General features: G+C 39.4%; 1 protein-coding gene across 1 annotated transcript; it reads right to left on the reverse strand.

The window, feature by feature from the left end:
• Window positions 1-755: 755 nt before the first annotated feature.
• Window positions 756-3,227, reverse strand: LOC115816436 (macrophage mannose receptor 1-like). The gene is made up of 4 exons (XM_030779389.1): window positions 2,858-3,227; window positions 1,670-2,023; window positions 1,050-1,412; window positions 756-836 (listed from the first exon to the last, which is right to left on the reverse strand). Exons 1-4 carry the CDS (start codon window positions 3,225-3,227, stop codon window positions 829-831), a joined length of 1,095 nt encoding a protein of 364 aa, XP_030635249.1. The 3' UTR covers window positions 756-828.
• Between the last annotated feature and the right edge of the window lie 14,684 nt (window positions 3,228-17,911).

Genomic DNA, 17,911 nt, shown 5'->3' on the forward strand with positions numbered 1-17,911 from the left:
ACGCAAGTATCTGTAGGTGGCGAGGTCGTCCACCAACACTTACCACACATAAAACAGAGAGAATGAGACATGAGTGTTGGGGGAGAAAAAAGTTGTACCGACAGAATCGAGATCTTGCCACAAAAATGCTCATTGTTGGTAAAATGTGAAAGTACAAGTTGTTTCATAAACAATTCTGATGTAGATACCCAAAGTAATTGTAATAAATTACAGAAATTTTGAAAAGAGACATATCATAAACTGAAAAGGACATATGGTTTGACGCATTTTGACCACTAGAGGGCACCAACGACAGCAGTGCAAACTGTGTACAGTATATGGTTGCATATGCAGCAGAAACAGTGATCAGTCAGGCATAGACTAAATGTTTCCCACGCGCGATTATTTTGAACTATAAATGGAGTGAACTTAACAGAGCCCGAGCTAATAAGCTGATATGATTAAAGCACATTTATTTTTTTAACACAAGCAAAAGGCACACTTTTCATTTTTATTACTGATATAGTGATATAGTTATTGTTTTAAAAAGGCTGAGAGTGAGAAAGTAAAGATTATTCTACAACATCAACATTATTAATCTACTGTTAGACAACATTGATATGCAAATCAAATTCTTAAAAAAGCAACATATACATTTAACCTAAAATGAATCAACCCCTTAAAAAATGTGCCAAATAAACACAAGTAATCACAGAAAAACCAACACAGTAATCAGCTGTATGCTGCTCAGGGTGATAATGGAAAGATATGAAACATAAAAGTTACACACTCATCTCATCTGACATGGAGGCTGAAGTTAGAAGGTCCAGCTGATCTCCACTGTTCTGTTCAGTCTTCTATAAAAGAGAGAAAGAATAAATACCAGCATGACAGAATGTTTAAGCACCACACACACATGCACACACACACACACACACATACACACACACACATGCACATGCACACACACACACACACACACACACACACGCACGCGCACGCGCACGCACGCGCACGCGCACGCACACGCACACGCACACACACACACACACACACACACACACACTTACCTTCATAGTTGCTGCAGATGAAGTTCAGTCTGGTATTCTCAGGAAGGCTGATCCATTGTTTGACTCCTCTGGTCTCAACTGCTCCAGTTCTTCCTTCATTTACACACTCCTCCACCCCAGTTCCATTCCCTGGAGCCCAGTTCTGGTAGCAGGAAGATTCTCCACTCACCCAAAACCAGAAGCCCAGAGTGCAGCTGTAGCGTAAGCCCAGCCACACATGAGCAGTGGAGGCCTTTTCAGCCACCGCTTTCACCTTGTTCTGAATCTTCTCTGAGTGAACTGAGACCAGGTCCACATGATGCTCTCTGCAGTGATTCAGAGCTTCACTCCAGGTCAGAGGCTCACTAATCAGGATCAGCTTGTCTATAATAAAAGACACACCATGAATGATATGTATTTCTTTGATATTTCTCTTCTTAATTATATCTCAGTAAAATACATTTAAAAAGTAACTATAAGCTAACCATCAGAACAAACGGGTTGTTTTTAATGTCACCTTTAATTTTAAACTTTTAAGTAATGTCATTACTTCTGTCTTGGTCATAGCTATTCATAGTATTCAGCACACAGAATTATATCTCAGTAAATTACATTCAACAAATTTAAATAAATGAGCTCACCTTCATAGCAAACAAATGGTTTTTTAGTGCCACATGGATAGTCATGCCATTGTCCCAGTTCATTACCGTTTACCTCCATGACAGCACAGTTCTCATTACCCACATTATGATCAGGTTGTCCAGATTCCCAGTTTGTGAATGAGTTACTCTGATCTGACCATTTCCATGAGCCCCTGAACAGGCCAATCCAGGCATTGCTAGTGCTGTCCTTTATCAAACTCCATATCATGTTATTCTCAGTCTGGTTCCTCACACTGACCAGATCTGTATGATGTTCTCTGCAGTAGCTCTGAGCTTCTCTCCAGTTTTTGACCTGAGTAATCACTATGTATCTCTCACTGCTGACCATCCCCTCTGGAAAACAAAAATTTTTCTTAAATCTCCAAGATTAATATCAATATGATTAATAAAATTAATAATTAAATATGTAACCAGTTGGCTCCTTTGCTGTGAGACAAAGTTAGTTGTGTAACAATAACTGTATTGAATGTCTTTAACTTTTGTAATTCTTATTTTTGCTTCTCGTTGCCTAATTTTAATCCAGGATTTTCAGCCATGTTATAGTCTAGTTTTTACAGATTATATTCTCCATAATCATACTGAAGTCTCTGCTCATAACACAAATACCTTATTCCCTTGGTAAGAAAGTGGACTGAACATTTTATGTATGGTTTGTAGAAAAAAGTAATAAGTCGCCATTATCATCATAACACACAGCACAATGTGGGGTTTCACATGCTGTATAATTCCATTGTCCATCATTACTCATCACAGCACATAATTCAGTCTTGAGATGATTTGTCTCTGCTAGATGCCACTTTTCATTTTTGTTAGTTCTGTTAACTCATCCTTCTGTTTGACAGATATCTTAATTCTATGGCAATTCAACTGTAATTTCTGTGTAGTTTGACTGATAAAGTATAAAGATTAATCACCATCATAACACAAAGGAATGGATTTCTTAGCATGTCTAGTCATTCCATTTTCCATTTGTTTCTTTCATTTCGAGACAGTTCTTTAGAACTTCCCTCAAAATGATTTGTCTCGTTGTCTTTCCAGTCTATAAACTGAATTCTAAAGAGGACACTGTCACCTCATATCACCTCTTTTTTCAGTTTAGTCCAGCCCTAATAAGAGGCCAGACACAGTGCAGTGCGACTGACACAGGAATAAGTAAGGAATAGTCACCGTCATAACACACAAACTGGTATACCAATGCACACGGCACAGCATTCCATTTCCCATCAATTTTCATTAGTCCACAATCTTCAGAAGGATTAGGGTAATTGTTTGGTTCCCCATTGTACCAGTTTATGAATTCCATCTTTCCCAGTCCGTAATGGTTACTGTCTGAAAGAGACCACTCCCACTCCCACTTTAGTCCAAACCAAACATGGCCGACATTAACATTTACAGTGTTAATCAGCTCATCTGTGTCCTCTTGGTTGTTAATAGCGGCCAGGTCAGTGTAGTTCTCTCTGCAGTATGACTGTGCTTCAGTCCAGGTCTTCTTCACATTCACAAAGTGATACTGATGAGGAACACATGTAGACAACATGAAGAGTCCTGTACAGAACAATATTATCACAGCTGTCATATACTGAAAGACATATAATTTCTATATAAGGAAACACAAAAATAGAGGGTATTATTCAAAGATTAAACTTAATTAGAAAACTTAATGCTATTAATGCTAGAAACCAAATGTCGATTAATGAATCGCAACTAATTTTAGCCCTCCATAGGCTTAAATATCAGACTGAATAAAAATATTAAAGAAGTAGTTGTTTAACATGATGTATTAGTACTACTACAGTAACTGTTTATTACTATTACCAATTAAAAAATGTGTATTTCCTTAAAGAAATATTGAGTCACGGTGCCTAATCTTAGTGTTAAGAATGTTGTTTATTTTCAAATATATAATAGTCTGTCATACATACATAAACAAACACACACACACACACACACAAATACAAACATACACTGACCTGAGAGGAGAATAAAATGCATTAGGTGAATCATCTCTGTTGGATCTAAAAAACAGACAGTTCCATTTCAGTACTGTCATTATAAACATCATACAAACACTCATTGTAACAAAGCTGCATTATCAAGTTTATTTAATGACTGTTACGACCTTCGGTCGTTAGTTCTTGTTCTTGTGTATGTTTCTATTGTTTCGTTGTGTGTGTGTGTGTGTGTGTGTCTTGCTGCTGTTGGTTCGTTGTGTGGGTGTGTGTCTCTGCAGATGTGCGGCGACGGGATTGGCTCCACGAAGCCACGTGGGATTCCATCGATTTTCCTGTAGGCTGCGGGGGAAGCTTTTAAAAAGACCAACGGACCAGCGGAGAGCGAGGAACAAACAGAGAGAGATTTGTTGTATTTGAGTGTTTAGTGGTGTTATATGGTATTTAAGTGTTCCTCCTTTGTCTGCAAAAGAAACATGTCGTTGATTGTGTGAGTTGTTGTGAGTTTTGCGTTAGTTTCTGCTGTTTAAATTTGTATATGAGAGTGTTCGTAATTTTGTGTGCGCGGTCAACATCTGTTCTGTTTCTGCTCTGGGAGCTGCAGGGGTGAGCTGCCGTTTTTATTTGCGTTATCGTTTTCTCCTGTTTTGGTTAGATATGGAGCCAGTGTAGTACTTGTCTTTATTTTGTCTTTTCTTTTCTGGTTGAATAGGTAGATTTTTCCAAAACAGTTCGTTTTCGTTTTTGGTTATTATTTTGGCCTTGGCAACCCCTGACGCTATTCTCCCCTTTCTTTTTTTTTATTTTGGTGTAAATAAAATTGTAAATATCTTTTGGTAATTATATGGTCTCTGTCACTTTTGTGTTGCGCCCCAGTACCCCTAGAGCTGGGACGTAACACGACATATATAATGTGATGCTCCATTACGGATCAGTACAGACACAATGATTTCATATTGTTTCAGTGTTTTCATTTTATTTTCCATCCTCTTTCAAAACATTAATTCCTCTGAATTTCTCCCTGTATTCATGTGGTGTCAGTTTACTCCCAGGAATCTATGTTTCCCTCCTTAGTTTCTTCTAATAACATAATTTGGGATAAATAGTTCACAACTGGCCCTCCCACATCCATCCATCTGGACAGTTATACATTCTCTATGCATTATATCACAGTTATAATTGTCAAAACTTAAACGACTGTGTTCCCAGTAGATGCATGATGAGCACAGAAAATGTTACTACTGTACTCTGCACTGTACAGTACATCATAACCAGCCCAGACACAAGATAAATAAAGTGGTATTCTTCATTTAATATTACAAGCATTTCTGTTGATAAGTGAACTTGGTGCCATGTAACTGACACAAATTTGAATTTTCCTTCAAGTGAATGTGTCTCGTAGTAAAGCAGTACTGAAAAGGCACGTGGTGTTAGACGTTTGGAGAGATTGTAAAGCCGGGATTTTAAAAATAATCAATATTTTCTATCATGTGAATAATGATTTGATCTGGCTGACAGGCATGTGTTTCTCTGAGCACAATCTTGACAGTGGTGATGTTGCACTAGTGATGTGTGTGTGATGTTACTGAAAACAAGCCTCACTGAGTTTATAATCTGAGCCACAAGTGGTACATGAGTCTAGAACCTCAGCAGAGAAAGTGTTTTGTTCAGAGACCTAAAATCAAACCAGTTATGCTGTTGTGGATAAGATGAACATTAGAATATTTATGATTCCTATAGGAATGTCAGCTTATCCATCTGTTCTCATGTTCGTTGACTTTAAGCTGAGTCTGTCAAAGCCATATACAACAGCAGGTTCCAATTCATTTTCATGTTTTATTGCTGTATGTGGTAAGTGTAGCTGCACTGATACTGACCCAGTACAAGATGTCCCATAGTGTCCCTCTTCATAACTGTTTACTCAGTACACAGTTCTTTCCCTGAGGGCTTCATGTCAACAAAAATGACACCCAAAACAAATACCCTATAGACAGAACTACACAGCATGTCAGAGAGCTCCATTTGCATATTCAAACCTCAGGTTCACGAAGTGACATAGAGCAGGTTACTTGTCCTGACTATGATGTCTTTACAATCAGTCAAATGTGCCTTTCAGTGTTAAAATGTTCATATTTTAGAAGAATAAGAACTTTTGTTTGTCACACACACACTGAGCCGTTAAATGCAGCCTCTGCACCAGTGCACACACACACACACACACACAATGAGCTAAGAGCAGTGGGTAGCCACCAGTCCCATAGAACCAATTCCAGGTCTTTTTGTCAGTGCCCTGGTCAAGGTCACTGACAGGAGTACAAATTGTAGCATGTATGTCTTTGTATTGGGAGGAAAGCCATGCAAACACGCAGAGAACCCGAACTCACAGACAAGGACCTGGGACAGCAGGGATTCGAACCTAGTGCCTTCTTCCTGTGATGCAACAGTTCTCACCACTGAGCCACCATAGAAGAATCTCTTGACTGGCACACAGGAAAAATTTTCATAATTTGAATGCTCAAAAGTCTTCCGTATTCAAGCCAAAAAGTATTTCAGCTGGTGATCTCAATCTAGTGTTAAGAGCTCTTAGTCTATAAGTGATTATTTGATTACCACGATAAATATTGTACTTATTAAAAACAAAAAAAAGTGTACACTATTCCACTGAGATTTTTTTTTTATGTTTCGTAATAAAAAATATTAAATGCAGAATAAAAGATAGTTGTTTTGCTCCAGTACACAAGAGAAACTCTTGCCTGTGTACAAAGTTGGTCTTTCTCTTTCTCTCTCTCTCTCTCCCTCTCTCTGTTTCTCTCTCTCTCTCTCTCCGTCTCTCTGTTTCTCTCTCTCTCTCTCTCCCTCTCTCTGTTTCTCTCTCTCTCTCTCTCTGTTTCTCTCTCTCTCTCTCTCTCTCTCTCTCTCTCTCTCTCTGGTTCTGTGCCCTGAGCTTTTGGATACTTGTTGCTTTTTGGATTTGGAATCTTCTGAGCTTTTGGATTCTTTGTGACTGAATAAAACTACTCCACTATGTTACTCAAATAGTCAAAGGCACCAGCTTGTTTTAGGTCTGTCATTATTCCGGCCCCCAAGGAGGTGAATATCACCTGTTTAACTGACTGCAGGTCAGTTTCCCTCACATTAATACTAATGAAGGTGATTGGACAGATTGTGACAGGTGACTTTTATATCAGCTTACCCATAGGAACAATAGATCAGCCAAGGATGCAGTTTCACTGTGTTTACATTATATTGTACAGCACTCACAGTCACCAAAGACATACAGACAGGTCTTGTTTGTAGAGTACAGTTCCGCTTTTAATACTGTAATCCCATGAAGGCTATTTCAGAGATGATCTGACACTGCTGATTTTGCAATGTGTCGCTGTACTTTAGATTGGGTTTGTGTTTTGTTTTTTTTGTTTTTTTAATTGGACAAAATGCAGGCGATGAAAGTGCACAAGAGATACTCCAAACCCTCATTTTTATAAACATCATTGCTTATCTCATTATCTAAGCCGCTTTTCTTAATTAGGGTCGCGGGGGGCGCTGGAGCCTATCCCAGCGCTCATATGGGCGAAAGGCGGGGAAACGCCCTGGACAGGTCGCCAGTCCATCGCAGGGCAGACACACAGACAAAGACACTCACACACACACAGTCATACCTAGGGGCAATTTAGCGTTGCCAATTCACCTAACCTGCATGTCTTTGGACTGTGGGAGAAAACCGGAGCTCCCGGAGGGGACCCACGCAGACATGTGGAGAACATGCAAACTCCACACAGAAAGGACCCTGGCCGCCCGGCCGGGAATCGAACACGAGTTTCTGTACACAAAGAATTAAAATGACTGAGTGGCCCGGGACAACACCAAGCAATTCTAGAGAAAAAGAGGACTAGAAAGATAATGAGAATCCAAATATATTGTGGCAAAATGTAGTGCGCATAGTAATGTGTATAAAGTATCCTCATGATGGAACTCAGAAGATGGAAAATATGTAGTTGTGTTACTGGTCAAGGGGAACATTGTATATGCACACACACACACACACACACACACAGGGGAAAAAAAAAAAACGTCTTACAGTTTTTCATTTTAAAAAGCTTCAAACAAGCAAAGTTGAATTTGAGTGTATTAAACGTTCATGTGTTTCTTTAAAAAAAAAAAAAAGTAAATAATCTTTTTTAAGAATAATAATTATTAATAATTAAGATGTTTTGGAGTAGGGGGCAACATTTGCATACATGGCCCAATCTCACAATCAGTACACAAATCTTCAGGATACACGTATCTTCATGAATAGGAAACTGCCAACTGCTAAATATAAGTAGGCCTCCATTAGGTTACATTGCAGAGGAATAATTCACGTACGAGTAAATGTGTTTTGGAATTGTCTATAAATGTCTCTATGCATACACTGAGTGTGCTTACCCTTAAAGGTCTGTGTACAATTTTAATGATTTGGTTGTTATAGGACTCGAAGACCAACTGACATCATCAGATCATGGTGCCCATGAACCGTCTTGCGAAATAGTTCAGTGGAAAACGGTAGCGGGTCTTGAAAGTTTATTTTTTAGCACATTCGCGGTAGTCTGTACATCGTCTCTATTTTTATATCTTTATATCGTACGGTAAATTGTCGTAGTTACTCTAGTTCGAGTTCACAAACACACACGCGCGCGCGCACACACACGCACGCGCGCAGACACTGACCTGAGAGAAGGAGAATGAAATGCATAACGTCAATAATCTCTGACAGATGTAAATAACACACAGGTCCCTTTTAGTGCTGTCATTATAAATGTGTATATGTCAAGTATGAAGTATTCACTTCATAAGGAACGCTGCTTTAAGGAAGATCAGGGCTTAACACACAATATCACACTGTAATGTTCATATCTTCATTTTTTTCCGAATATTTAATCAGTCACTGACTGACAATTCCTATATTAACATTTGTGATCATGAACATCACACTGAATACCCAGGGTGTCTGAATATATGTCCGCCGCTTGTCGCACTCGCGCAACTATCTAGATGACCGATACACTTCCCAAGACAGTTCCCCGCGATCGGAGACCAGAACACGCTCTGCGGTAAACATAATCTAGTTTTATCAAAGCTCAGCCAGACAAACCTTCGAATCATCCTAAAAACCTCTCTCTATATACGGGGTCTGCAAGCTCTTAAAGGTCTGTGTCCCCACAACTTTCACAGTTTGGTTATTATAGGACTCGCAGACCGTAACAGCGGGCTGTTAACCACCTCGTGAAATACTTCAGTGGAACACGCCATCGGCTTTTATTCGCCTATTATTGCCACAAATGTATACATTTCCTCTAGCTTTATTTCTTCTTAGCTTTGTTTATGTCTTCGGAATAGAAAAAAATCTTGTTCCAAAACACAGCAACACAGCAGCAACCAGACACGAAACAAGAGCAAGTTGAAAAAATTCGATGAAATATCGGGGCAGTAATCAATACGACGCTACTTGCTGGCTGCAGCAGGCGAATAATAAAAATCGCACACAAGCCATTGGAAAAAAAAATATAATTAAAGCGATTACCAAGTCTGGAGCCTACTTCTACTCCCACTTATGTTCTACACTTGCACTTAGCGTTGATGGAAAGAAATTATGAAGGATTCGTGAATGTTTTTTTTAACTAAGACTAGTTTAGAACAGAACCTACCTGAGTGTGAAGTGTGTTCCTCTCACTCTCTTTCTGTGTTCAGGTGTGTCTCTGTCTCCCTGTCTCTATCTCTGTCTCTGTCATCTCTGCTTCTCACTGTATCTCAATGCACTCTCTATCTGTTACCTCACTGCGGAATTTGCATGTTTCCTTTGCTTTGTTTCGTTCTTTTTTTTTGTTTTTTTCATGGTGGATATGCTTTGGAAACACACTCAAACTCATGCACAAATCAACTGTCGTTGTAGGAGTGAGCTCTGCTGACCACACCAGACTTTCTGTCTCCCTTACCCTGATCATAGTAAAGACAAGATGCAAAAGAGTTTGTGCTTTCTGTTGACTGCACGTAGAGATGTAAAAAAATAAAAAAAAAGGGACAAGACACAGGCTGGATCAGTTGTACATGGTACTGAAGTCGTGCTGTTAATGTCAAACCCAAGATGTCCCACAGTGTCCCTGACCACATGCAACTGTTTACTCACAGAGCACTGATGCCAGAGAGACCAGCCTGTCAGACAACACACTATATGGAGTTGATTATTTTCTAATGGTAATGTTCCAGAGAAACCAACCAAAACAAGCTGATTTAACTTGATTTAAAGAAAGCGACTTGCCCTGCTTCCCCTCTTCATGTTGTTGCATGGTGATTCTCTTCCACTTGACTGATTTAGTTCCATTGCTGATGTTATGTGTCATAATAATGTTTAAGCATTTTACAGCTGCATTAGGACTCTGTCTGTGAGGTATGTGTCTGTGTGTGAAGTTTGTGATGTTCTCTGTTCAGCTGTGACTCTCCCTCTCTCTCTGTCATCGCGGTGTTATGAATGCGCACCTCAATGGGCTGACGTTTTTGCAGGAAAATAATTTAGTTTTTTGTTTTTTTTTTCTGGTCAGAATATTCCCGTTTGTTTTGCATGTAAAGACAAACTGTGAAAAGGATCCTGTTTTGCATAGTCAAAATACAGGACTATTTATAAATAAAGACCACGTCCTATGAATCATTTTCCCCGTAACCAACCCTCTTTTCCATGTACCTTATCAACTTATACATCAGTGTTACTAGGAGCACAATAAACATTATTGATAATCATGTTACTACTCTGTCTATGGTTGTTTCCCAGAAGAGTCAAACCAGCAGGACCAGTGTTATAGACAACACAGACAGGTTCACACTACAGATTCATCTACACACACACACACACACACACACACACACACACACACACACACACACACGTGTACATTCGCGTTCATAAGCATATGTTTTTCAAGTTCAAATGATTCAATAGTAACATTTTCATTATACCAATAAAAGGTTTTATTCTCTCTAGTTAATGCGCTAACACTGGAAAGTCAAAAAAGTGAAAGAAATCGCTGGCAGGAGCAGGAGGAGGCAAGCGGTGATGTAAAGATGTGAACAGCTTTATGTCTGTGCTCCGTTTTCATGTTTAAAAATGACCACTAGAGGGCAGCACACACACACACACACACACACACACACACATATATGTATATATGTATTTTTCCCCCTCTTTCATCTCTTTAAAACTCATCCCTCTTCTTTCTCTTCCTGTGAAAGACTTTTCCATCTGCCTGTTCTCTCCATGCCACCTTGACATCTTCTGACGTGCCCAGTTTCTTCTGGATCTGAAGAACAGAGTCAGTCTTTTAGTACTGTATACAGTAGATTTATTTCTGTTCTAATGAGGAGAGCACTGTGTGTGTGTGTTGATCTGCTTCTTTAGGAAGAGAGAGAAACACTCACCTGCTGTAAGATGGCCTCCTTCACTGCAGGATCATTCACATTCTGATAGGATTTCAGCTCCACTCTCACTATCCTCCTCACTCTGGGCACTTAAAAGGGACACACACACACACACACACAAATTCACATTCTTGTACAGAGCTCATAGGTCTGATTACATAAAGCCTGTAATTTTAAACATGGTGCCATTTTGGGGTGATTTTTTGAAAACTTATGTTGAGGTCCAGGAGAAATCTGTGTGATGAATTCAGTATTAACTGTGTGTCGTAAGAAGACGTACTATAACAACAGTTTAAAATAACTGCATATCACAATGTTTTATGATTACACACACACACACACACACACACACACACACACACACACACACACACACACACACACACACATGCACACACACACACCAGCTTATCTGTAATAAAAGACACCCTATGAAAAGTGCATTAAAAAATAATGTGAAGCAAATAATTCTTCTTGGGCTAGGCCATTTCTTTTATGTAGCAAATTCAATCAAGTCTCAATTAATTACATTTGAAAAGTAATAACAGGTAAACTCAACTTCAAGACAAACAAACTGTTTTTTTTTTTTTTTTTCACTTTTCATTTTTAAGTAATGTCATTTCTACTGTTTTAGTCATAGCTATTCATAGTATTCAGTACATGTAGTTGCATGTCAGTAAATTACATTGAAAAACTTACAGTGAATCAGCTCACCTTCATAGCAAACAAATGGTTTTTTAGTATCACATGGATAGTCATGCCATTGTCCCAGTTCATCGACGGTTACCAGCAGAACAGCACAGTTCTCAATACCACCATAATTATCAGGTTGTCCAGATGCCCAGTTTCTGAATGAGGATTTACTCTGATCTGACCATTTCCATGGGCCCCTGAACAGACCAATCCAGGCATCACTACGGTCCTGTATCAAACTCCATATCATGTTATTCTCAGTCTGGTTCCTCACACTGACCAGGTCTGTATGATGTTCTTTGCAGTAGCTCTGAGCTTCTCTCCAGGTTTTGGTCTCAGTAATCACTATGTATCTCTCACTGCTGACCTTTCCCTCTGGAAGACAAACATCTTTTTCAGCTCTAATAAATTCAATTTTTTTCTGCAATTTTTCACTTTTAAGATAAAATTACTATTTATCATTGTATTCATATTTTCTGTATACTGAATGTTCATTTTGAAAGTATGGTCCTTGTTCTCATATTTTATCAGTGAAACATATGTACACTTATAAAACATATATAATCATAGCACAGCTCACCTGCTTTGTTAAACTACACATTTTTGAAAATTTAAAAAAAGAAAGAAAAAAAAGAAACAGTTTACTCTTGCCCTAATAAGAGAGTATATAGTGTGACTGACACAGGAATGAGTAAAGAATAATCACCGTCAAAACACACAAGTGGGAACAGCTCTCTACATGCTATATCATTCCATTTCCCATACGTTCTCATCATTCCACATTCCTCAGAGGCATTAAGGTGGTTGTTTGGCTCCTCTGTGGCCCAGTTTGTGAATTCCATCTTTCCCAGTCCGTAAGGGTTACTGTCTGAAAGAGACCACTTCCACTCCCACTTCAGTCCAATCCAAACATGGTTGACATTAACATTTACAGTTTTAATCAGCTCATCTGTGTCCTCTTGGTTGTCAGTAGTGGCCAGGTCAGTGTAGTGCTCTCTGCAGTATGTCTGTGCTTCAGTCCAGGTCTTTAACTCATTCACAAAGTGATACTGATGAGGAACACATGCACACAGCATGAAGAGTCCTGTACAGAGCAATATTAATTTGTACTGTCATCACATAGGAACACATACATACCAAATAGTTTTTTCTTTATTTCTGCATGCCCACACACACATGCATACACACACACACACACACACAAACACACTCAAAAAACACACGCACACACATATGCAGTCACTTGCAGACACACACACACAGACACACACATACAGACACACAGGCACACACACACACACACACACACACACACACATTCACACACATACAAACACTGACCTGAGAGAAGGAGGATGAAATGCATAACAAGAATCATCTCTGATGGATCTAAACAAATGACAGTTCCATTTTAGTGTTCATGTTACATGTAATACCATACAAACTCTGATTACAAAGATAAATGTATCTAGATTAGCTCATAACAAATTGTAGCAACAGGTTCTATGGCAACACTGTAAGATACAAAGATACATGAAAGACAGAGTTCTTTTAGTAAACTTTGCTGACATATACCTGAGAGCGATTAAGTTAATCCTGTTGTCTCAGGGTCATACGTGACCCAAAATCGATGTTTAATAGCACAAAAGACCCCCAAAATCAGCTTTTTCCATCTTGAAATATGAGGACTCTGCCTTCAGGGACCCCAGCATTACAAAGAGTGCAACATTGCCTTTGTACGTATTTCCATGACAGCTGCACATCAACAGGGCACAAAGATTGGCCTAAGGGGTCATTTTTGACAGTTATAAAGTTATTTACAGGCCACAAAAAAACCAAACACACACACACACAAGCAAACACACAAAAGAGACACCCTCCTACTAATGGCACATGCAGTCAGTGACTATAAAAATGCTGCAGATGGCAGCAGAGGACTACTGTAAGATTAGCCACCCTTTTTTGGTCATTTTTGACACATCTGCATCCCAGGAGTTAAGAGTTCAAGAGGCTTCAGTTTAATATTTTATTTACAACAGTCTCAGTGTAGTGTTACAACATGAGGGTTTGTGAAACTGAATTAGACTGTTGGGATCTTCCTGTCGGCTCTTATCATCATGTCACTGGGATCTGGTGGTGCTCATTGACTGGCCTTGCACTTGGACCAGAGCTGCGACGGAGTCGTGCCTCTTCAAGTACCCCGGTGTTGCCGATCTTCTGTCATCCAGTCAGAAGATGGGTGACGGTCTCATCCTGTTCCATGCATGGTTTAACCTTTGGGTCACTGGCGACCTTCAGTATTCTGTCTTTATGATACTTGGTGTTTAGCGGCTGGCCCTGTGCCGCAGTGATGAGAGCTTGTGTTGATGCCTTTAGGCCAGCCTCCCTCGTTCATCTGTACGCCTCTTCCACACTGTCTTGTCCCTCGACCTGGCGTCAAAACTGCCCGTCCAGAGTCTTGTCTCTCCAAGTCCTGATGGTGTCTGATCTCTCCACGAAGCCTTGGCTCCTTTGTCTGGTTTCTTGCAACATGTTGTTGTTGTTGTTGTTGTTGTTGTTGTTGTTGTTAGGTCGCAATTCAGCAAACTTTCTTTTCCTTACGTTGCTGAAGACACCCTTTGGTGTGATAATAGCCCCAGTCCTTGTATGACATTAAGAAGCACTTGGAGACTGTCCAGTGCAATAACGGGATAATAATAAACACTGACACAAACACGACCACACAAAACTGGTCAAGCTCGCAAATGTTACCAAAACGCATCGCTTTGAATCAACCAACTAGAATCTAAATTCACCAGAGACAAGAAATCGGTTGTGAAAGCAATACACTCAGTCTCAGTCAGCCCTGCATTGTTCACTAGTGATGTCGTGTTGTACTTTGAAACTCACAAATGTACCGCCATGTAGATAATGTTTTATAATTAAACAAAAGTATTTTATAGTATCATAATTTCCATGCTATACATAGTGTGCAACAGCAGATGCTACATGTATATGATTTCTGTGGAGCACCCTGTCACTCTGTGTTCAGTTGTGTATCTGTCTTTGTCTTCACGGATTTCTGAACACATACCTCAGTGACCTCACTTTGGTCTTCATCAACAATGATTTAAATAGCAAATATCCCATATTATGACTAAGGCCACATACATCGTTTAATTTGAATGTTAGGCATAAGTGCTTACTCATGGGTGCACACAAGAAAGTATTGTTGGCGTTGACTATAAATTTTTCAGTGATGCTGATTTTGGTTTTAATCATGTATTTTTCATTGACAGTGCTGTGTGATATTGGTTCTACAACAGAGTAAGTTCTAATAGACAAAGTTCAAAATGGAGAGTTTTACAGTTATATCTGTTCATGTGTTTTTACTCAGTGAAAGGTTTGTGAAATTCTCTCTCTGTTCCAATCTTCATAATAGTCTGTGTCTCTTTCTCCATAGCACCATTTGTTTACCTGCAGCGTCATTTGCATCGTTGTCAAATGTTGTTTTGCTTTGTTTTTTTTGTTTTTTTTTTTTTTAACTTTCTTTCACACATCATGTAAAGCATAGTGACAAACACCCCCACACGGTGCTTTAGTGGCTCAAAGGTGTATATTTTTCCATTGTGAAACCTCTGGCGTATTATCCAAGGCAGAGCAGAACTATTTATGTGTCCACTAACTAAAACCCTTTATCTCTGCTTCTTCGTATGTTTCAAAGGTGAATGCGTCACTGATACAAACAAAGCGCTCACATCACATACAGTTTTACACTGGACAGTTATTTCAGTGGAAGAGAATAGCAGTTTCACACTAGAATTTATTTTACATCAAAGATACAGTATTTCTCATGATTGAAACACATGGCAAAAGACTCATGTAATAATAATACTCATCATCATCAGTGATTACAGAGTCAAAACTAAAGAAGATGTTGGCTCCGTAGGCTCTATCATCATCATCATCACCTTCATTATCAGAGTTTGAGTTTGTTACCTGGTACAGTTTAGCACTTACGGTTTGATCATGAATACACAAAATTCCAAACGCACGCGCTGACTTACACACAAATACACACAAGTTCATTTTTTTCAGTGATTGAAAGACATTCAGTGTTCCCTTGTCACACTTTCTATAGCAGCAGTCATTTTCTCATATAAAAGACTTACATTAAAAAATCAGAGATAGCATGCAAATTTGGCAAATAATGGATCTGTATCTAATGTCCATTCAGTCATAAATCCTATAATGAATGCCTTAACCAATCAGGCCGATAACAGTCATGTATTCCTGCAATGGTCTGTCACAACAACATCTTCTCTGTTAGGTTTACTTTCTTTAAAATAACCGCTGGACGTCAGCTTAATTAACTCTGCTACTCATACACACTCACTCTTACACTCACACACAGACTCCTGCAACAGCATGGACATTGTAGTGATCAGCTCATGACAAAAACAGATGCCTGTGTCCATGGAAACCAAACAAGAGGGCCAGAACTGGGGTGGTAATGCCAGGCTGGCGAAAGAGAAGGAGGGACTCTGTAGTGGAGGAGGCGGGGACATGGGCAGCGGCGGGCAATCCCGACTGGTTCTGGGATGCTGTGGCAAACACGCTGGCCAATAGCGTAATGGCTACGGGCCGGCCTGTGGTATTTGGAAACTTTAGATTGAGTTGGTTTGTTGTGTTTTGTCTAATAAAGTGGAGAGAGAAAGATGAAAACAGAAGCCTGAAGAAAAAGGAAGAATGATCTGGAGGAGAAGTGGACAATGTTATGTTGCCAGGGAATGTTTCATAATTACCACTGACAGTGTCTGTTGTAAAGCTTATTCAAGAATCTAAATCAAAATTGAAAATTCAAGTCATGCTCTCTCTGTCAATATTCAGTTCTTTAGAGCGTCCCTACAGGACTGATCATATGAGGCAGGGCAGAATGTGACCATGTTTATACACTACTATGAGGATTTCACAGTGGATCTTTCCAGCTGTTCAAAAGTCTCCACAGGTGACATACTCTGAGTTGGGTTCTATGTGTGAACCTGAGTCATTATTCAGATGATGGAGCAGAATGTGGACACAATACAAATATATGCTAATGACTGCCACTGCTACAAGAGTACTTTGACCCTCTCACGCATATCACAGTTAATAAGTTATAAATCCATAGCCACACACACACACACACACACACACACACACACACACACACAGACACAGACACACACACACAGACACACAAATAAACACACACACACACACACACACACGAGAAACCAAATCATAGTAATAATAATGAAATATGAGGGAGGATTGGACAGATCTTGCATCATTCTACATGCAGGGTCAAAGCTGCTAAATGTCAGAGTGCAGAAAACAGAGAGACCAAACTGTATTCAAAAACCCAAACCTGCATTTCATCATTTTTTTGATTCAGCATTTTTTTCCATTGTTGGAAATATTTAGTCTCCTGGTGGCATTTTTCTTTCTTTCTGTCTTTTTCTTTCTTTCTTTCTTTCTTTCTCTCTCTCTAATTACTCCCTCAGTCCTTTACACACTCACTTATGCTTTTTCAACAGAAATTAAAACAGAAATGAAACTCAGTTCAACCATAATACATCTCTATGCATCTCTAATTTTCTCTCTACAAACGATAAATTGCCACAGTCTTGTCTGAGCAGACAAAATCTTGCTCCAAAACACAGCAGCAACCAGACAAGAAAACAAAGGAACGATATGAAGTTGGGAAAAATCCATTGAGGACAAAAGGACAATAATATACAACCCCACCTGTTGCCTGTAAGAGGCAGATTCTACCGGAAAAAAAACAAACAAAATCACACACATGCTAAAAGAAAAAAACAGGTGTGGAGCCCTCTTTCACTGCCACTTGTGTACTGTTTCAGCAAATGACGAGAAGTGATAATTATGGAAAAAAAAAAATTTTGCATTGCTGTGACGAAATGATTTTAAACAATATGTGGGAACAGAACCTACCTGCGTATGAAGTGTGTTTTTGTCGCACACGCTCTCTCTCTGTCTGGGTGCGTCCCTGTCCCCGGCTTCTCTGGTTCCCACTGTATCTCACTGGCCTCTTGTTCCGTTACCTTATGGCAGAGGTCATTTGCATGTGTTGTTCCAGGTGGACATGGTC

Source organism: Chanos chanos, chromosome 7, assembly GCF_902362185.1.
Source record: "Chanos chanos chromosome 7, fChaCha1.1, whole genome shotgun sequence".
Classification (NCBI taxonomy): domain Eukaryota; kingdom Metazoa; phylum Chordata; class Actinopteri; order Gonorynchiformes; family Chanidae; genus Chanos; species Chanos chanos.